This window comes from Podarcis filfolensis (assembly GCF_964270895.1).
Source record: "Podarcis filfolensis genome assembly, chromosome: 6".
Lineage (NCBI taxonomy): Eukaryota > Metazoa > Chordata > Lepidosauria > Squamata > Lacertidae > Podarcis > Podarcis filfolensis.
The window spans coordinates 96366491-96387964 of NC_139609.1; the positions used below are offsets into that span (position 1 = coordinate 96366491).

At 48.3% G+C, this 21474-nt stretch overlaps 1 protein-coding gene across 1 annotated transcript in view; it reads left to right on the plus strand.

Moving 5' to 3' along the window:
- Window positions 1–19931, plus strand: part of MYLK2 (myosin light chain kinase 2) — a 41305-nt gene extending 21374 nt beyond the window's left edge. Inside the window, 9 exon segments of the mRNA XM_083618701.1 lie at window positions 283–388; window positions 2611–2704; window positions 4276–4385; window positions 5586–5727; window positions 7018–7088; window positions 8039–8167; window positions 10888–11040; window positions 13013–13145; window positions 15495–19931. Coding sequence (XP_083474827.1) covers window positions 283–388; window positions 2611–2704; window positions 4276–4385; window positions 5586–5727; window positions 7018–7088; window positions 8039–8167; window positions 10888–11040; window positions 13013–13145; window positions 15495–15575 — 1019 coding nt within the window. The 3' untranslated portion in view covers window positions 15576–19931.
- Window positions 19932–21474: the final 1543 nt, after the last annotated feature.

Here is a 21474-nt window from a genome sequence, read left to right on the forward strand (position 1 = left end):
TATGGACCTTATGCATGAACGGACTAGAGATTACACTGATCCATTGGGTCTTCTGTTTTTTTTCGTCGAACTTTATGAGACTTCCGTTGAAATCTACAATTTGATACAGTGAATAGTGTACCTTATTTATTCAAAAGTACAGCCAGTTACGTCTTGTGTGTTTTTTGAGACAGCTTCTAGAAGCCACGGAGGAGAGCTGGCTGCAGGGTGGGAGCCCCTGGTGGACGAATGAATTAGCCCAGTGGTTTTTCTTTTGTTTTAACCTCTGCCTCTCTCTTCCAGATGACACTCCCCCTCCACCTGCTCCCTTCACCCATCGCATTGTCCAGCTGAGAACGGGGGAGTTCAAAGACACCTACAGCATCAACACCAAGGAGATGCTAGGCGGGTAAGGCCTGGTTGGGGGTGGGAGGAAGAGGGTGCCAAATCGTTCACTCTTCCAGTGACATAATTGTGGGAATGTTCAGGGTGGCAAGAGAGGATATATTGTTTATTAATATCCTACCTAACTTATAGCAACTTATAAGTTGCATACCTTAGCAGAGTTTTACATTTCCCTTTTTAAATGCACAGCAGATAGCTGGCTGAAGGCTTGTGTTAGCCTCTCAATATTGGGTTCCTGGTAAGTTCCCTTATATCCCTCTTAAAAGAATAAACACACCACAATCTTGTTTAAAGTACAGTGGACGCTCGGGTTGCGAAAGTGATCCGTGCAGGATGCACGTTCACAACCCGCAGCGTTCGCAACCTGCATCTGCGCATGTGCAGGTTGTGATTCGGTGCTTCTGCGGATGCGCAAAGCACAATTTAGCGCTTCTGCACATGCGCGACCGCTGAAACCTGGAAGTAACCTGTTCCAGTACTTCCAGGTTTCGGCGGTCCACGACCCGAAAAGCGCAACCTGAAGCAGCTGTAACCCGAGGTATGACTGTATATAAAATAAGTTTACTCACATCATCAGTTCAAAGTTGGGTCCCTGAAGGCAGACTTAGTTACAAAGTACATACGTGTGGATCTGTGAGATGCTCCAACAATGGAGGGAGCCAAAGAGAGAGGTGGTGCTGCGTGCTTTGTCCCTTTTGTTACCTGGGCAGGTAAGGGCACGCCCACCTCTAGTCACATGCAAAGGAAGGATGTCCCAGCCCAGGAGGAAACAGGAAGTTTTCGACTGGCTAGACCAAACATTCCCCTGCATGTCCACTCTAGGAAAACAAGGAATGTCATACTTGACTGCTACTTATGTATCGCATGCCACAATAATTGTCTCTGTTTCCAATTTCTTGATGGTTTGCTGCGATATGGATATTATTTTCGAAATAATGCAAGTAAAAGAAAATACAGCTGCTGTGGGTAAGATTGGCATTTGTAAATGAAAGAAAGAATGCTGCAATGTTTTAGAAAGTGCAGAATATTGAAGAAAACACAGCCACCCACATGCAAACCCAACCCTCTCAAGCAATAAGTAAGCAACAGACCAATAAAGTATTGGCTTAAAGCAGGGGTAGGCAACCTAAGGCCCGGAGGCCGGATCCGGCCCAATCACCTTCTTAATCTGGCCTGCGGACGGTCCAGGAATCAGTGTGTTTTTACATGAGTAGAATGCGTGCTATTATTTAAAATGCAACTCTGGGTTATTTGTGGGGCATAGGAATTCGTTCATATTGTTTTCTTCTTCAAAATATAGTCCAGCCCACCACATGGTCTGAGGGACGGTGGACCGGCCCACGGCTGAAAAAGGTTGCTGACCCCTGCCTTAAAGGAACACTTAGCTCAGTTGGTTAGAGCAGTGTGTTGATAATGCCAAGGTTGCAGGTTCGATCCCCGTATGGGGCAGCTGCATATTCCTGCATTTCAGGGGATTGGACTAGATGATCCTTGGGTCCCTTCCAATTCTATGATTCGCAACACCATCAAATCTAAAAGCCAGGTCATTCATCATTCAGATTTAGAAACCCCCATTACTTTCTCATGCATGCACTCTTGGGTTAGGGCAACTGGCTGAAATGTTTTTAAATGTTTTAAATGGTTCTCAATTTTGTTTCTCTGTTTTGTTTTTGTTGGGCTGATGTTGATTAAATGTTTAGTTGGGGTTGGTGGTTATTATAATTTAGGTATAACTGTAAATTGTTTATTATTGTTAATGGTTTCTATTGATTTTTTGGTTTATTTGTTGCTCATACAGGATATTTTGTTTCTTAATTTTGGATGCATTGTTATGTTTTTATATGTGTTGTAAGCTGGGGAAACCCAGCAAGATGGGCGGTATATAAATTAAAATATTATTATTATTATTATTATTATTAGAAAGAACTGTAATGAGAGGTTTGTTGTTACCAAGCCATCATTGCACACAGTGCCTGAAAGCAGTTTTAAAAGGCAAAACGGTCTTTGCCCCAAGGAGTTTACAATCCAGAAAGATAATTGGTGGTGGTGGTGAAACAGAAAGGGGAAAGTGAGGATGAGGAGGAAGGGATAAACGTCATCCATTCTTAAACGTTTGTTGCAGTTGGGAGTTAGGCTTCATGGGAAAAGTGAGCTTTTTAGTGCTTTGGAGGAACTTTGGAAAGAATTCATAATTCTCAGGGCTTGCCTTTCTCTTTTCCACCACAGGGGGAAGTTTGGAGAAGTCCGTACGTGTGCAGTGAAGGAGACGGGCCTCAAGCTGGCCGTGAAAATTATTAAGAAGCAGGGGCCGAAAGACAGGGTAGGTGCCCTCTGGTGTGCAGTGTGCTGCAACATGTAGCAATGCGCGCAACACCTTTTCTGCACCGGTCTTTGTGCCGGGTTTTCCTGCACGGCTGCCCTGCTAAGTTTAGTTCAGGTTTGTGAAACTCATTCATCATTTCGTCTGGCTGAAACGAGGACCAAAGCGATGGATGTGCAAAATAACGTAAGAACAGTGCAAATTTACTAAAAGGTGTTTTGTCAGCGCTTGTGCAACAGAGCCTCCTCTACTCCTCCTCACGCCCTGGGCATTTCCAAAACCTGCTCCAACTGTGCTGGGCCTGGAGGTTAACCCGAGCAGTGCGTTCCAGGTCCGGTCCCGAATCCAGGGATTCCACGAGGCGTCCGTTCGACAGGGCCAAGGCAGGAAACCAGGCTAGGTCAGGCACAGGGTCTCAGGCAGGTTCTTGCAAACAGCAATGTTGCTCCTGCAACTTGGGGCAGGGTCTGACAGCCTTTTCTCTCTGCCAGGGTAATAGCCGGTCCTGATCCCCCGGTGACTCACCTCCCTGTCTCGCCCGAAGGCGAGCACTCCTCCTGCGAGTACTCAGGTCTCTCGTTCTCTCAGACCTTAGTCTCTGCAGCTCGGGAGACGTCGGTGGGTTACTAGACCCAGTGGCCACCTCAGCCTCCCCTGACCCAACCGGTAGTGGAGCAGCTGTAAGTGATGGCCCAGCTGGAGGCGATCAGCTTGAAATAATATACTCGGAGTCGAGAGTAGATTTCATGCTCTTTATTCAGCTCATAGTGGTGAGGAGGAATGGAAGTTCCCCCAGAATGTCTGCTTTATATACATTATTTACACAATGGGCCCCACGTGATTGGCTAATTCCGGGATTCACCCGTAGGCCAATCAGGTTGCGGATTCACTTCCACCTGGAGCTGGATTGGGTGGCTCCTGTGGACCAATCAGACTGCTGCATTCTGGACCCTATTTCCTAGGACCAATCAGACTACTGCCTTTTGGATCCTATTCAACTCAGTACATAACAGAGGTCATCCCCGCATCTGGAGCCAGGGCAGGCTCAGGCCCCGGACTCGGCCCAGCTGGTGCTTGTTGCAGGGGAACCTGTGCAGACTGGGACTCTTCAGGATCAGGCCCCAGACTTGGTTCAGTTGCCGCTTGAAGCAGAGGATCCGGTGTGGACTGAGACTCCTCTGGTTCCGAGCCCGAGTCCCAGGCCATCACATCGGGAGAGTTGGGGGAACCCGTAGACAAGGTTTGGGGGGAAGAGAGGGGAAACTCTGTTGTGCAAGAACAAATCCTTGCACTGACAGGGCATGTTAGTTGGATAGCACCCATGGTCTGCACATAGGTGGCAGCATGCCAGAAGCGTCTCTCCTGAAGCCCATCCTATGCCAACCTGGTGCCCTTCCTAGATTTTGTACTGCAACTCCTGTCAGTTTCAGCTGGTGGAAGCTGTCGTTCAAAACTATGACATTGGCAGGAGCTGATGGGAGTTGTGGTTCAAAATGCCTGGAGGGTACCAGCCTGGCAAAGGCTCCCCTAGCCAGCCTCCGTTCCACGCTGACCAGCTTTTGCCCCTCTAGGAAGCAGCCGAGGTGGAAATCGACGTGATGAATCAGCTGAACCACCGGAACCTGATCCAACTATACGACGCCATCGAGACTCCGAAGGACATCATGCTCTTCATGGAGTTGTGAGTCATGGAGTTGCGAGGCAGGCTCTTGCTCTGCGGGCAATCGCCGTGCTCGGGCCTGCAGTTTGAAAAGACACGACACATGAGGAAAAACGAAAGCGGAGGGAGGAGGAGAACAGCAAGCTCTGGCACAAGCTTAGCAGAAACGGCATTGATTCATGCAAATGAGGACATTTGTTTCTTTCTTTTTCCCCTCGAGGTTTTATTATTAAATTTTCCACAATTATAACAAATATAACATAAAAAAGAAGAAAAATACAAAAAAGAAACAATACAGTATTGAAAAACAAAAAACAAAACAACAACAATCTTAGTCCCATGTCCCTTAAAAACCCAATTTTATTTATATTGTTAACTGACTTCCCCAGATCCCTCCCTCCTGAATTTCATTGTGTCTGTATATAACACCTTTCCAATATCATTTTTAAACTAAAAATATTTCCAGCAATTAACTTTTTCTTTTTTCTTATTGTTCTTAATCCAACTGACTTAATTAAATCCTAAATTAATCCTAGGCCTATTTGGTGCTTTCAAGTGACTTCTAATTATTTATATTACAATATTTATTCAAATAGTCCTTAAATTTCTTCCAATCTTCTTGATATTCCTCCTCTTTCTGGTCACGGATTCTTCCAGTCAGGACATTTGTTTCATTGGGGTGGTGACCAGCCTAAATGGGACCTAAATGTGGGAGGATATGGGATGGCCTTTTGGTGATGTCACATGGACGCTGGGAAAATCCCACATGCATGAGTAGCACCCAGAATGCACTGCCCTGAGCATAGCTGTCAAGCGTCCCTTATTTGGCGGGACAGTCCCTTATCCCAGCGCCATGTCCCGCTGCTGTCCCTTATTGATGATGTCACTTAAATAAGCTACTGAAGGTAATGGGGTCCTTTCTATGTCCAGCTGTCCTTTGTCAACAACAAATTGTTGCTGGTTTTTTGTGTTGAATATATGCTATATGGTAATTTATGGACCTAATAGGTATCTAAAGCCATTTGCACGCAACAAAATATGTATTATATCAAAGTAATTGTTGATCCCTTATTTTGGCTGCTGATCCCTTATTTTGGCTGCTGATCCCTTATTTTCGAGGCTTCTCGTCCCTTATTTTCAAATCTGTAAGTTGACAGCTGTGGCCCTGAGGGATTTGGGGTTCACCCGATGGTCTAAGGCAGCCCCTTTCCTGCTTTGCAGCGTGGAGGGCGGCGAGCTCTTTGAGCGGATCATCGACGAGGATTACCAGCTGACAGAGGTGGACTGCATGGTCTTTGTGCGTCAGATCTGTGATGGGATCCTCTTCATGCACCACATGAGTGTTCTCCACCTGGACCTCAAGGTAGGAGAACATCTCTGCCCTCCCTCAAGAAGGAGGAGGAGGAGGGCCAAAACTATTGTGGGGCACAAGAACTTCGGGGCCAAACCAGCAGTTCCCAGACACTGGTTCCATAAAGGCGTCTGCGGTAGCTCCGACGTGACCTTATAAAAAGCATCACTCAGAGTAGAAGTTTGCATAACCCACTAAGGAAGATAAAATTCAGAAGTGCCGCAATTAATGGCACGTTTATACAAATTCCAGTGAGAACTATTTAGTTGAATTCAGCAAAATGGATATATCTGATCCAGTGATACCAACTTTTCAGAGTCAGATGGGGTATAAATTATTTATTTATCGTATTTTTCGCTCTATAAGACGCACCAGACCACAAGACGCACCTAGTTTTTGGAGGAGGAAAACAAGACAAAAAATATTCTAAATCTCAGAAGCCAGAACAGCAAGAGGGATCGCTGCGCAGTAAAAGCAGCAATCCCTCTTGCTGTTCTGGCTTCTGTGATAGCTGTGCAGCCTGCATTCGCTCCATAAGATGCACACACATTTCCCCTTACTTTTTAGGAGGGAAAAAGTGAGTCTTATGGAGCAAAAAATACGGTATTTATTATACACTCCCTGCTGCCTCCTTGCCTCTTAACAGCCCCTGCACCAGGTAATCCCACTGCGGCCCAGGGGCTCCTACTACCAACTTTGGTAAGGTAAAGGTAAAGGGACCCCTGACCATTAGGTCCAGTCGCAGACAACTCTGGGGTTGTGGCGCTCATCTCGCTTTACTGGCCAAGGGAGCCTGCATACAGCTTCCGGGTCATGTGGCCAGCATGACTAAGCCGCTTCTGGCGAACCAGAGCAGCGCACGGAAACGCCGTTTACCTTCCCGCCGGAGTGGTACCTATTTATCTACTTGCACTTTGACGTGCTTTCGAACTGCTAGGTGGGCAGGAGCAGGGACCAAGCAACAGGAGCGCACCCCGTCACGGGGATTCGAACCGCCAACCTTCTGATCGTCAAGCCCTAGGCTCTGTGGTTTAGACCACAGCACCACCCGCATCCCTACCAACTTTGGTAACCACTGCCAAAAAAAGAGATGGGCATCAAACAGCCGTGGCTCTGCCCAGTTCCTCTGCTGTGCCAGACACAAGATATCTAGTTGCTCTCCGTGGGGCAGAGAGACCTTCCTGCCATCTTCCCCAAAACTTTCCAGATTTCAAGGGGATTATTTGCAGGTTCCCCACAAAGTCACTAACCGGAGGTGGTGTTTTGGGGTGGGGGGGTGTTATCTTTTCTCTCCCTCCGCAGCCTGAGAACATCCTGTGCGTGACCTCGACCGGCCACATGGTGAAGATAATTGATTTTGGACTCGCCCGAAGGTAATGCCCAGAGCAGGGGTCAGCAAACTTACCACTCCTCGGGCCGGTGTCTCCAGCGCCGATCGCACGGGGGGCCGGAGGGCAAGGGAGCGCGTGCCCATATGCGTGCACACATGCTATTTCTGGCACACTTCCGGGTTGGAGGAGCACCGGAAATAGCTTGTGCGCATGTGCAGGGGCCTCCTCCAACCCGGATGTGCACAGGAAATAACGCTTAGGCATGTGCAAATAACGCTTGCGCATGGATGAAATTTTAAGACTGTTTACTTAAATACGTTAAGATAACTTAATTGGAACAACTTGCAAATGACAGATAGGCTTAGGATTTAAATATGGGATGTTAGAGAACAATATCTTTAAAGTTAAAATGAAAAGAAAGAAAGATGTTAAGTGAAAAATTGGTTTTGGAATACTGTTACAATGATATACACTGAAATTCAGCTAGGGGGATTTGAGGAAGTCACTTAACAATGTTACTAAGATTGGATCAAGTTCCGTTATGATTTATGTTTGTTTGTTTAACATTTTGGAAAATCAATAAAAAAATTTGGGGAAAAAACAAATAACGCTTGTGCATGTGCACAAGCTATTTCCGGTGCTCCTCCGACCTGGATGTGGGCAGCTGCGCAGCGCCGCGCCAGTAAAAGCGGGCGGTAGGGGTTGTCGCGGGCCGGATAAACGAGTCCCTCAGGCCTCATCCGGCCCACGGACCTTAGTTTGGGGACCCCTGGCCCAGAGCATCGCCAGCCTGCGCCAGCCCCCTCTCCCCTTTCCACACTCCTGACCCTACTGTGTGCCTCTTCTGGGCACCGGGTGATGGGAGGGCACAGGACAAAGTCCTTTCTGAAGGGAGCAGGATCCTGGTGCCCACCTTCCTGGGGCATGGAGGGGTCAGGTGTTTGCGTGCATTGATGGTGCTAGATTCTTCTCTCTCATGCACACCTTCCCAGGTACAACCCCAGAGAGAAGCTGAAAGTGAACTTTGGCACCCCCGAGTTCCTGTCTCCGGAGGTGGTCAGCTACGAACAAGTCTCCTACACAACGGATATGTGGAGCATGGGGGTGATCACCTACATGCTGTGAGTTGAGGGGAAGGGGTGCCTTTGGAATCAGGCATAATAATAATAATAATAATAATAATAATAATAATGTTAAGGAAAAATCTAGGTGCGAGGCTGTTCAGTCCCCCAGCTCGTCGGGCAGAGCCCGCGGGTCCCTGCGGAATAAAGGAAGGAGTCCAGCCAACCGGAGCAAATAGCCGTAGACCAAACTTTATTGCACAATAGGTTCAAAGAGCAAATTTTAAACCCCGAGGATGGGGTGACAAAGACTTTTAAAACTTTCCCACCACATCCCAGAATACATTTCGAAGGGGGGGGGGGGTTAACTTTGGGAAACATGTCCAGACAAGTCCTTGGTACCAGATTAGCATAAGCAGGCATGGCGGGCAAGACTCAGGTATAAAATTAGCATAGACAAATATGTCTTAAGTACCCACCACCCAAAAGTACAATAGAAGTTCCTTTGGATGTCTGGAGCCTGAGGTGAGTCAGGTGATGAGATTTGGCTACCTTTGGCTAATAATGAGCCCAGCAATTTTCACCTCTGGGCACTTCCTGGAGTCCTTTTTCAAGGGGAAAATAGCTTTGGAATGGAGGAAACTGGGAAAGGAGATGATTTTATATTATTATTTAACTTCCCTGAGCTGTCAAGTTGGAAGGATACATTCAGGCATAATATTTGTAATATGTAACTTTAAAGATGTGCGCCCCCCCCCCCCGTGATTTCCTTAACAAATAATAACAATATTTGTACTTCGCCCATCTGGCTGGGTTTCTCCAACCACTCTGGGTGGCTCACAATTGAATATTAAAAACATGATAAGACATCAAACATTAAAAACTTCCCTGAACTGGGCTGCCTTCAGATGTCTTTTAAAACTCAGATAACAGTAATACCTCGTTTTGAGTCTGCCCCGTTTAGCGTCCATTTCATGGAACGTTGGCAGCAAACCCAGAAGTACAGTGGTACCTCGGGTTACATACGCTTCAGGTTACAGACTCCGCTAACCCAGAAATAGTACCTCGGGTTAAGAACTTTGCTTCAGGATGAGAACAGAAATCGCACGGCGGCAGTGGGAGGCCCCATTAGCTAAAGTGGTACCTCAGGTTAAGAACAGTTTCAGGTTAAGAACGGACCTCCAGAATGAATTAAGTTCTTAACCCGAGGTACCACTGTACCAGAACAGGTTACTTCTGGGTTTGCCACTCGTGCAGAAGCGCAAAACCGCTCACGCGTGTTCGCAGAGCAGCGATTTGTCGAGTGTCTGGGGCTCCGGAACGGATCCCAGACTCAAAACGAGGTACCACTGTAGTTGTTTATTTCCTTGACATCTGGTGGGAGGGCGTTCCACAGGGCAGGTGCCACCACCAAGAAGGCCCTCTGCCTGGTTCCCTGTATCTTGGCTTCTCGCAACGAGGGAACCGCCAGAAGGCCCTCGGCGCTGGACCTCAGTGTCCGGGCTGAACGATGGGGGTGGAGATGCTCCTTCAGGTCTACTGGACTGAGGCCATTTAGGGCTTTCAAGGTCAGCACCAACACTTTGAATTGTGCTCTGAAACGTCCTGGGAGCCAATGTAGGTCTTTCAGGACCGGTGTTATATGGTCTCAGCGGCCGCTCCCAGTCACCAGTCTAGCTGCCGCATTTGTCATTTATTTTATTTATTAAATTTACATACCCTCATTCATCTGGAGATCAGAGGGCACCTCACAAACATAAAAGCACCAAATGAGAAAACAAAAATACAGTGATACCTCAGGTTACATACGCCTCAGGTTACATACGCTTCAGGTTACAGACTCCGCTAACCCAGAAATAGTACCTCGGGTTTAGAACTTTGCTTCAGGATGAGAACAGAAATCGTGCTCCGGCAGCAGCGGGAGGCCCCATTAGCTAAAGTGGTGCTTCAGGTGAAGAACAGTTTCAGGTTAAGAACGGACCTCCGGAACGAATTAAGTACTTAACCTGAGGTACCACTGTACAAAATAAAACAAAGAGGCAGAATGGAGGGACCCTGAGGGTCATCTAGCCCAACCCCATGCAATGCAGAAATCAAAGCGTCACTGACAGTCGGCCCTCCAAACTTTGCTCAGAAACCTCCAAGGAAGGAGATTCCACAACCTCCTCTGCCGAACAGCTCTTGCTGTCAGAAAGTTCTTCCCAATGTTTAGTTGAAATCTCCTTTCCTCTACAGTCATACCTCTTGTAACGTTTGCTTCAGGTTTAGCGTTTTCAGGTTGCGTCCCGCGGCAACCCGGAATTAACGGAATGGGTTCCTTCCGGGTTTTGCCGCTCGCACATGCGCAGATGCGCAAAATGACATCACGTGCATGCGCAGAAGCGGCGAATTGCGACCCACACAGACGCAGGTTGCGTTCTTTTCAGGTTGCGAACGGGCCTCCGGAACGGATCCCGTTCGCAACCAGAGGTGCCGCTGTAATTTGAATCCGTTGGTTGCGGTCCTGACCTCTGGGGCGAAACAGCAATGGATTTGGCAGAAACAGAACTGCAGCAGAACACCCACGGCGTCGATTGCGGTGGAGAGAGGTTGGGAGGGAAATGGGCCCAGCGAGCCGATTTTTTTGTGCTCTGACATGGCCACGGCATGTTCTGGAGCAGTCAGGCTCCTGGCCCTGGAGTCGCTTGCATTTGCCAAATTTATGAGCCCCGGGAGAGTTTTCCTTCACTAACGAGCCTTGATTGACGCTCTCTCTCCTCGTCTTCCCACCCTGTTCTCAGGCTGAGCGGACTCTCCCCTTTCCTGGGCGACAACGACACAGAAACCCTCAACAACGTCCTGGCAGCCAACTGGTATTTTGATGAGGAAGCTTTTGAGGGCATCTCTGAAGAAGCCAAGGACTTTGTCTCCAACTTGATTATCAAGAACAAAAGGTCTGGGACCATTTGGGGCAGAAGGGGGAAAGCTTTGCTCTTTTCTGTGTGGGAATCGATTAACCTCCAGGTCAGCCAGAGAGCAAATGGAGAGGCACCGCACCCTTTAACATTTTCTAGCTGGAGGGAGACCAGTAGAAAATTGCACAGGCTCTTTAGAATCATGGAACCAGAGAGCTGGAAGGGACCACAGGGGTCATCTAGTCCAACCCCCTTTTCGCCCTGTGTGAGACTTGAACCCATGTCCCTGAGAGTCTCCTGCTCCACCGACTAAGCTATCCCGGTTGAAGAAGCGAATCTGGCTTCTGCTGTGATGACAGAGGAGGTTTCTGGAAAAGAGGGGAGGCAATAGAGGTTTCTTAAAGGAAGCAGGGCGCGAGAAAGGGGGTAGAGAGACTTTTTCTCCTTACTCACATGACACTAGAAGTTGCGGACATCCATAAGGACCTAAAAAGAGCTGGTTGCTGGATCAGGCCCATGGCTTTTTTTAAAAAAAATTACATTTTTATTGATTTTTTAATATATCAGTTCCAACAGTCATACAACATAACTTCTCATCTTATACAATATTTTTAGACTTCCGCCAACACCGCTGATGATTTTCTGTTCTCTATCGCTTATTATGCATTTCTTCATTTCTATATTTTTAAAATTAAATTTAATTTATTATTTATTCCCCGCCCATCTGGCTGGGCTTCCCCAGCCACTCTGGGCGGCTTCCAACCAAATATTAAAATGCAGTAATACATCAAACATTAAAAGCTTCCCTAAACAGGGCTGCCTTCAGATGTCTTCTAAAAATCTGGTAGTTGTTTTCTTTGACATCTGGTGGGAGGGCGTTCCATAGGGCGGGTGCCACTACCAAGAAGGCCCTCTGCCTGGTTCCCTGTAACTTGGCTTCTTGCAGCAAGGGAACCCCCAGAAGGCCCTTGGCACTGGACCTCAGTGTGGGCAGAACGATGGAGGTGGAGACGCTCCTTCAGGTATCCTGGGCCGAGGCCATTTAGGGCTTTAAAGGTCAGCACCAACACTTTGAATTGTGCTTGGGAACGTACTGGGATGTAGGTTGCTATCACCACGCTCCAGAAAGTTGTGATACGTGGGATATCCAAATCGTGTGTTTGAAGGAGGCCATGCCCGTAAAACAATAATAACACACTGGGAAGATAAAAATGCACCCACTAAAGAGGAATGGGTAGTCAAATTGTGTGAGTATTTGGAGCTCGCGAAGCTGACAGATGCAATAAGAGATAAACTTAAAAAGATGGTGAAAGAAGAATGGGAAGGTTTAAATAATTATCTAGGGGATAAGGATTGATCAATAAAGACCTGGCTATGTTTAGAATGATACCGCATAGGGAAATGTTCCCCGATACCAAGATGAAGGATTCTATGGAATACAGATAGAGAGAATCGATAAGAATAATGATCTGTTGTGACCTTGATGGAAGGGTACAATAGATGAGCCTTCTTGTGTTTTGGCTCATTTCCCCTTTTCCCCCTCTTTTTTTTCTTTCCCTTTTTCCTTTCTTTCTTCCTTCCTTCTCCTTCCCTTTTTTCTTTTGTTCTGTGCCATGTCCTTTGATATTTTTTGTAGTTTTTTAGCCTTTTCCATTATTATTATTAAGGATTTTTCTTTTGTCATTTTGGTTGTTTATATTTGTTTAAAAAGTTAAAAAAACAACAACCAATAATAACACAGCAGGATAAAAACACCCCATGGGGGGGGAGCTGCAGTAACTGGCTGTGTGTGGCACCAAATGGCTGGTGACTGTGCCGTCGACAACTTCCTCTCCAGAAGTTGAGTGCGAATTCTGCAGGGCAGGTTGGAACGCAGACACTGGTTTGATGTGCTTTCTATTTATTGCAGGGTTTTGTACGTTGTAGGATGGGGGGGCTAGGGGCTCTGGGATACAGCAGCTGCAGGTGGTGACCCCCCCCGATAATCTTTGCCTCTCGTCCCCCTCCCCAGCGGACGCCTGAGTGCCGCCCAGTGCCTGCAACACCCCTGGCTCAACAACTTGGGAGAGAAAGCCAAGCGGGTCAACCGGCGGCTGAAATCCCAGGTCCTGCTCCGAAAATACGTGATGAAGAGGCGATGGAAGGTATTTGCTTCTTTATTACCGTATTTTTCGCTCTATAGGACGCACCAGACGATAAGACGCACCTAGTTTTGGGGGGAGGAAAACAAGAAAAAAAATATTTTGAATCCCAGAAGCCAGAACAGCAAGAGGGATCTGGCTTCTGGGATACCATGTGGCTGTTCTGGCTTCTGGAATGACTGCGCCAAGCCTCTTCGAGAGCCAGTGTGGTGCAGTGGTTAAGAGCAGTAGTCTCGTAATCTGGGGAACCGGGTTCGCGTCTCCGCTCCTCCACATGCAGCTGCTGGGTGACCTTGGGCCAGTCACACTTCTCTGAAGTCTCTCAGCCCCACTCACCTCACAGAGGGAGGAAGGGAAAGGAGATTGTGAGCTGCTTTGAGACTCCTTCGGGTAGTGATAAAGCGGGATATCAAATCCAAACTCCTCTTCTTCTTCTTCTTCAGCAGGATGAAGGCTCCCCCTGCCCGAAGAGGCTGCCCGCAGCTAAGGCAGAAGCCAGGACAGGCACGTTGCTGAAGGGGCGCTGTGCAGTTCTCCCTCTCTGCGCAGCGCCCCTTCAGTGAAGTAGGAGGAGGAACAGAAGGAGACACTTCTGTTCCTCCTCCAGCTTCGCAGGACAGGTGCCTCGCTGAAGGGGTGCTGCGCAGTTCTCCCTCTCTGCGCAGCGCCTCTCCTGCGAAGCGGGAGGAGGAACAGAAGGGGCTCCGTTCTTCCTCCCGCTTCGCTGAAGGGACATTGCGCAGCTCTACCTCTCTGCGCAGCGCCATTCACTCCATAAGACGCACTCACATATCCCCTTACTTTATAGGAGGAAAAAAGTGCGTCTTGTGGAGCGAAAAATACGGTGGATTTCTGTCCCGAGCTTCCTCACAAAGGAAAGGGGCAGCCGGTCATGGGAGCGAGCTTGCTGAATCCGGAAAGGGGGGACGGCAGTTTTGGTCCATTTTCTCACTCCCCTGTGAGTCATCCCACGAACTTTGGGCTCAGACTGGGAGGTAGCTCAGTGGCTGCTGGTGGGCCACCCACTGTTTTGGGGTGGGGCTCAATCACACGCCAGCGGAATTCGGGTCGCACAAGTCTAGTTGAGTGGGAGGCCTTGCACAACAAGCCTACTTCCCCCAAAAAAGATAAGGCTTTTTGCAGCGAGGAAAGAGCAAGGGAAATGCAGTTGCTTTGACGAACATCATCTTTTATATATATATAAATTTTTTATTAGTTTTCAACATATCATTTTCAACAGTAATTAAACATGCTTTCATATCTTATACCATTTTTTTGACTTCCATCAATCACATCTAAAAATTTCCCAATCTATTCACTAAATATACATTTCTTACTTCCACAATTACATTTAATTCATAACTAATATCTCTATTCTTTCTCTGCAATGCTTCATACATTTCTCCTTACAAAACTTCTTGTAGTCCTACTAGGGTAATTTGTGGATTACAGTTGCTCTTCAAATAGTTTGTATATTTCTTCCTGGATGAACATCATCTAACCTCCCTCGAAACAAGCCATGGTTGGTGCTCAGTGAACCCAATTTTTAAATTTTTTTTAATTTTCCTTTTTTTAAACAATATTCTTATACATTTAAATCGTTTTCCGTTTTTGCACATCTAGCATTACTTTAATCTCCGGACTTCCCCCCACCCTCCCCTGGTTTCCAATTTTTATCTGGTTGTTGTTTTTTATCTGTTGCATAAAATCATTTTATATCCTTTTCTTAACTTTAGTCTTATTACATTAGAAGTGTTATAACTTTTTATAACATTAAAAGTGTTGTTAACTTTTTTAATATCTACGGTGTTCTGTAAGGTACTCTATAAATTTCTCCCACATTTTGCTAAAAAAAATTATCAGCTTGGTTTCTGATCTCCACAATCAACTTCGCCGTTTCAGCATAGTCCATCATCTTGGTTATCCACCCTTGGTTGGGACTTTCTCTTCCTTCCGCTTCTGGGCAAAAAGCATTCTTTTTAAGTACTTTGGTATTTCATCCCCTATTATTCCCAATAGAAAAGCTTCTGGTTTTTTGATAAAGGCTAACTTGAACATTTTTTTCAATTCATTACATATCATTTCCCAGAATTACTATTTTACATGTCCACCACAGTAAACCCAGAATCTTACCCAGGGCTCCCACAGACCATTTCCCCTTCCTCATAGGTAACAGAAGAAATTCTGCAACAAAAGTTAGAAGCACAATCTTGATTTGCATACTTTATTTGCATTGTTTTAATTTTAATTTTAAATTTATTATAATTTGAGCCTGTGATGTGAGCTTTCTAGCCTCGATGCTATTCCCCCTTTTTTTCACTCTTGTGTGCGTTTTCTTTTCCAACTGCGCAGAAAAACTTCATCGGCGTCTGTGCTGCAAACCGGTTCAAGAAGATCACCAGCGCGGGATCTCTGACCGCGATGGGCGTCTGAGTGGCGGGGCTGGAAGCGGGCAGAATCGAGCGACACATGGACGGAAAGGGGGCAGGGGGAACTCCCGAAGGGAAGCTTGAACTGCGTTGTGCTCCTGCTGCCCCACGTCTCAGGGACTTGCTTGGGCAAGAGGATTGGGGCCTGCCCCAGAGCTGGCTCCTTCCCGGAGAGCTGGGGACGAGAAGCTGGTGGACGCCGGCCTGGAACTTTTTAGCAGGGAAGCTCCCTCTATGTGTATGATATTTGCTCTCTCCGATAGCATCCCCATATTCCCATGCAGTTCCCACTAAGCCAGTCTTCCCTACCTCTCCATATTGACTGACTTGAACACCGTCCTCCTGTTTAGTGGCTATTCTGCTGCCTCTCCCTCTTGGACTCCACGCTCCACACAAACCCAGCTTCCTGGGTGCCATGCTGCTCTTGGACTGCTGCTAAGGACCTCACCCGACATACGTCTGACGTTTGCTGCTTTCAAGGGACCTTCCAAAACCACCGCAGCCAACTGCATCTCCTTACCTTGCTACGCCTTGTTTTTTTGCCTCCGATTCCACCATGCAAACTTTAAAGGAACTGGTTTCTGGGATGGCTGCGGCTTGCCTGGACTGCATTTTCTCCGTTGTGACCGTCCTCTGCCCAGCTGCCTGGACTGGTTCTGTAACCTTCCCCAGCGAGTCAAAATCTTGACCCCACAGTGCTACAGAGAGCACCTTCCCAAGCCCCCAAGCTTGTGCATACAGGGTGTGTTGGATCACCCCCACACCCTTGACTGAGAAATACAGCTCCCAAACCTTTGCTATAAGGCTTTTGCCAGGCTGCCAACCCTGTGCCCGTCTCCTTCTGCAGAATGGCTTCTCGGCTTCCAATCTGCTTGCACAAACCGCTCGCTGCCTTGACACCCCCCCAGATGTCTCTGCTCTGACTTTTTGCACAGTTGTTGCGCCTCACGACCCTGCTTAGGAAGGCCTTGTCCCCCTACATGCTCTTGGAGCATAGCTGTCAACTTTTCCCTTTTCTTGTGAGGAATCCTATTCGGAATAAGGGACTTTCCCTTAAAAAAAGGAAAAAGTTGACAGCTATGTCTTGGAGTTAGCTGAGGTCCGCAGCGTTTCTCAACCTGTGGGTCCCCAGATGTTGTTGGACTACAACTCCCGTCGTCCCTGAACTCTGGCCTTGCTAGCTAGGGATGATGGGAGTTGTAGTTCAACAACATCTGGGGACCCACAGGTTGAGAAAGGCTGTGTGACAGTCTAGTGCAAGCAATGTTTCGTCCCCGCAAGGGCAGCCTTGCAGATCCCCCGCCAGCAAAAAAACCACACACCAAAAACAACCCCAAGGACTTGAACCCCACTGTGCCAGGGACGGCTGTGGGAAGCTGATAATGCGCACAGGAAACTGCCTTTTCCGGCCTGCGCACTCAGAGATCCTCTAGGCTCTGGGCGGGCAGGAAGCAAACTGCCGGCATTCCAGGAGGAACATCCCCAGATGGGCAGCTGGTCCAGAGGAGGCGGAGGAGGAGAATAAGAAGACAGCATTGTGCAAACCACTTTGTGCTAACCTCTTTGCCCTCCTGCGCTGCCGAAGGGTCTGGAAGGGGAACGGGGAGGAGTGGAAGGGGAAGGGGAGAGCAAGGCTCTTGCATCCTTCCCCCCCAGAGGAAGAGGGGAAGGAGATGGACTAATGAAGACCATCTGGGCTGGGCTGGCCTCGCCACGGCCGCCTCCTCGCCTATCTGAAAGGGCTGCTTCAGAGCTGGCCACCAACAGAGAGGAGTGCTCCAAGTGTGCCTGTTGAGTGTTTGTGCGCACATCGGAAATCTCCTCCATTAGCCCAGGGTCACTCCCCTGTAGATCCCGGGAAACCGGCCTCAAACGGAACTGCAGGCCAAAGCCGAGCGTGTTTTTGCAAAAACCTCTTTAATTTAAACTTCCCTCCAACTCCGTCTTAGGTTAATGACCCAGAATAACCCGGGGAAACGTAGCTCTGTGGAAGGGTGTGGGGGAAGCAGGGGTGTTGACAACAGTTTAATTGTGGCTTTTAGTACCTGCAGCACTTGGTGTGTTTTGGGAATCCTCACTTCATGTGTCTTTCCCGCAGCCGAGCCAGGTAGGTCACTCACTCGCGAGCCCATTTTCCTGGTGGGCAAGCTGAGGCCAGAAGGAACCGCCCCACCTGAAGCCCTTGTAGGGCTGCTGCAAGTCAGTGTAGGCAATGCTCACCTGAATGGACCCGTGAGTCTGACTTGGAATCATGCGACATCATATTTTCTGATGTGATGGAAGAGGCTGGACCCTGGTTCCTAGGAGGTTTTTAGGCAGAGATTGGATGCCCTTCTGCCATGGAATCTCGAGTTGAGATTCCTGCCTTGTGAAATGACTGCCAGGGAAACCTTCCCTCTCTACAATAACATCTAGAGGGCAGCAGGTTGGACAAGGCTGATGTAGAAGACAAAGTCTGAGATTGGACAAGTTTCCCCAACTGTGCTGGGCCTGGAGGTTAACCCGAGCCACGCGCTCCAGGTCTGGTCCCGAATCCAGGGATTCCACGAGGAGTCAGTCCAACAGGGCCAAGGCAGGAAACCAGGCTAGGTCAGGCACAGGGTCTCAGGCAGGTTCTAGCGAACAGCAACGTTGCTCCCGCAACCTGGGGCGGGGTCCGGCAGCCTTTTATCTCTGACAGGGTAACAGCCGGTCCTGATCCCCCGGTGACTCACCTCCCTGTCTCGCCCGAAAGCAAGCACTCCTCCTGCGAGTACTCAGGTCTCTCCTCTCAGACCTGAGTCTCAGCAGCTCGGGAGACGTCAGTGGGTGACTAGACCCAGGGGCTGCCTCAGCCTCCCCTGACCCAACTGGTAGTGGAGCAGCTGTAAGTGATGGCCCAGCTGAAGGCAACGAGGTAATCCCTGCATCTGGAACCAGGGCAGGCTCAGGCCCCTGACTCGGCCCAGCTGGTGCTTGTTGCAGGGGAACCTGTGAATACCGGGGCTCTTCAGAATCAGACCCCAGACTCGGTTCAGATGCCGCCTGAGGCAGAGGATTCAGTGCGGACTGAGACTCCTCTGGTTCTGAGCCCGAGTCCCAGGCCATCACACCAACGACATGTGGAGTAGGGATACACTTGAAGCATGATGCAATCCCAGTCACACACTCCCTACTCTTGTGCGTATCGCCAAGGGATCCATCTATCTATCTCCCTGCCTCATTTTGGCCTCTGCACTGCTGTCAACCCAAGAGGCATCTGGCTGACCAGGGAGTTAAGAGCAGCTCTCTTGGGATCAGGTCCAATGCCTTCTCTGCCAGATAACAAAGGATCCTGACCCTCTCTTCTCCGCAGGATGCTCCAAGTTCATTTGGGATGCTTGTTTCTGAACCTTTCCAGGCCACATCCCCCTTGGTTCCCTAAACTCATCCCTCTGCCCTATAAAAAGCGCCATTCAGAATAGCAGCCTGCACAAACCCACAACACAACAGAGGAACACCATAAAATTCCAAGCAGCCACAGTTGGCTGCAATCCAGTTAAAATGATTTAGTTTAATTAATTCAACGCAATTCATGAACTTGATCTCTTCTCAAAGTCTGACGGACTTTTACACCTCTAGTGCCAGCCTGCTGCCTTTCCCTCTTAGCACCCCCCCAGAAAACAGGTAAAAGGACCCCTGGACGGTTAAGTCCAGTCAAGGGCGACTATTTCCCTTTTCAGGCCAAGGGAGCAAACGTTTGTCCACAGACAGCTTTCCGGGTCAAGTGGCCAGCAGGACTAAACTGCTTCTGGTGAAACAGGACACAGTGACGGAAGCCAGAGCGCACAGAAACGCTGTTTCCCTTCCCGCCACAGTGGTACCTATTTATCTACTTGTGCTGGTGTGCTTTCGAACTGCTAGGTTGGCTGGAGCTGGGACAGAGCAACAGGAGCTCACCCCGTCGCGGGGATTCGAACCGCCAACCTTCCAATCGGCAAGCCCAAGAGGCTCCGTGGTTTAGACCACAGCGCCACCCGCGTCCTTCCTGGAGGGGCACTACCTCCTACTTTGGGAACCACTGATTTAGCAATGGAGAGAAAGGCGTGTTTTCCTGCCCATTTTAACTTTGGTCTGAGGCTGGAGGCTGGGTTGGGATTGCGTGTATTTTCTGACAGTTGCGGGAGGGCGGATCCTGTGTCTACTGATTTACTAAGCTTTCCCCCAGTTCCACGAAGGTCTCCAACTTGGGTTTGTCACGGTGCCTCCCCATGGGAAAAAAAAGCAGTTTCCGCCCCCGCCCCCGTTGTGTCTGGCTGAGTTATCTCTTGATGTGCCCCCAGCGCCCCCACCCCTTGCCACTCCTGGCTGAATGTAAATAAATGTACAGATTCAAGTACCACTCCTTTGCCTTGCGTCCTCCCAAGGAGGGTGGGGAGGGCTGTATTTTTCTGAGTGCAGCAGGGTGATTCCTGCAGGGTTGGACTAGATGACCCCCAGGTTCCCTTCCAACCTTACAATTCTGGCTTGCTACGTCCTGCGCTAGCAACGGGGAAGGCGCAGTGCAGTCTTAAGGCCCCGGGGACACTCTCTTATTACTGAAAAGAAGTGGCACAATTGAATCTTATAAAATTCACAATTGAAGCTTATAAAATCCAGTTCTGGGCACCACAGTTCAAGAAGGACACTGACAAACTGGAACGTGTCCAGAGGAGGGCAACCAAAATGGTCAAAGGCCTGGAAACGATGCCTTATGAGGAACGGCTAAGGGAGCTGGGCATGTTTAGCCTGGAGAAGAGGAGGTTAAGGGGTGATATGATAGCCATGTTCAAATATATAAAAGGATGTCATATAGAGGAGGGAGAAAGGTTGTTTTCTGCTGCTCCAGAGAAGCGGACACGGAGCAATGGATCCAAACTACAAGAAAGAAGATTCCACCCAAACATTAGGAAGAACTTCCTGACAGTAAGAGCTGTTCGACAGTGGAATTTGCTGCCAAGGAGTGTGGTGGAGTCTCCTTCTTTGGAGGTCTTTAAGCAGAGGCTTGACAACCATATGTCAGGAGTGCTCTGATGGTGTTTCCTGCTTGGCAGGGGGTTGGACTCGATGGCCCTTGTGGTCTCTTCCAACTCTATGATTCTATGAAAATTATGCATTGGGTTTTATAAGATTACGGCATTGAGAAATTTTTTCTCCTTCTCTCACAACATGAAAACTTGTGGACTCTTCCAATGAAGCTGAATGTTAGAAGATTCGGGGCAGAGAAATGAACGGACTCCTTTGCACAGCACACAGTCAAACTATGAAACTTTATCCCACCGGAGGTAGTGATGATGATAATAATAACATTAGCAATAATATAATATAATATAATATAATATAATATAATATAATATAATATATAATAATTTTATTTATACCCCACCCACCCCAGCCAAGACCAGGCTCAGGGCAGCTAACACCAGGTATAAAAACAATTGATTGAACTACAACTTAAAAACAAGATTAAAATACAACATTAAAATGCAGCCTCATTTCAGTAGGAACTCAAATCAAAAACTTTTTTGGGGATGGAAACGTCAAGTCTTCACCAAGGCCAACTATCCAGACTGGTCCTACATGGGCCAGAAAAAAGCCTGGGAAGTCCCCAAATAGGAGTTCCATCACAGAAGGAGAAAGGAAAAAGCAAAGAGGGGAAGGGGATCAAGTTGATTCCAAGCCAAAGGCCAGGCGGAACAACTCTGGCTTACAGGCCCTGCAAAAAGAAATCAGATCCTTCAGGGCCCTGGTCTCATGAGACAGAGCGTTCCACCAGGCCGGGGCCAGTGTTGAAAAGGCCCTGGCTCTGGTTGAGGCTAATCTGACTTCCTTAGGGCCCAGGACCTCTAGGATGTTGCTGTTTATGGACCTTAAGGTCCTCCGCGGCCTTCAGCCTAGGTGGCTGC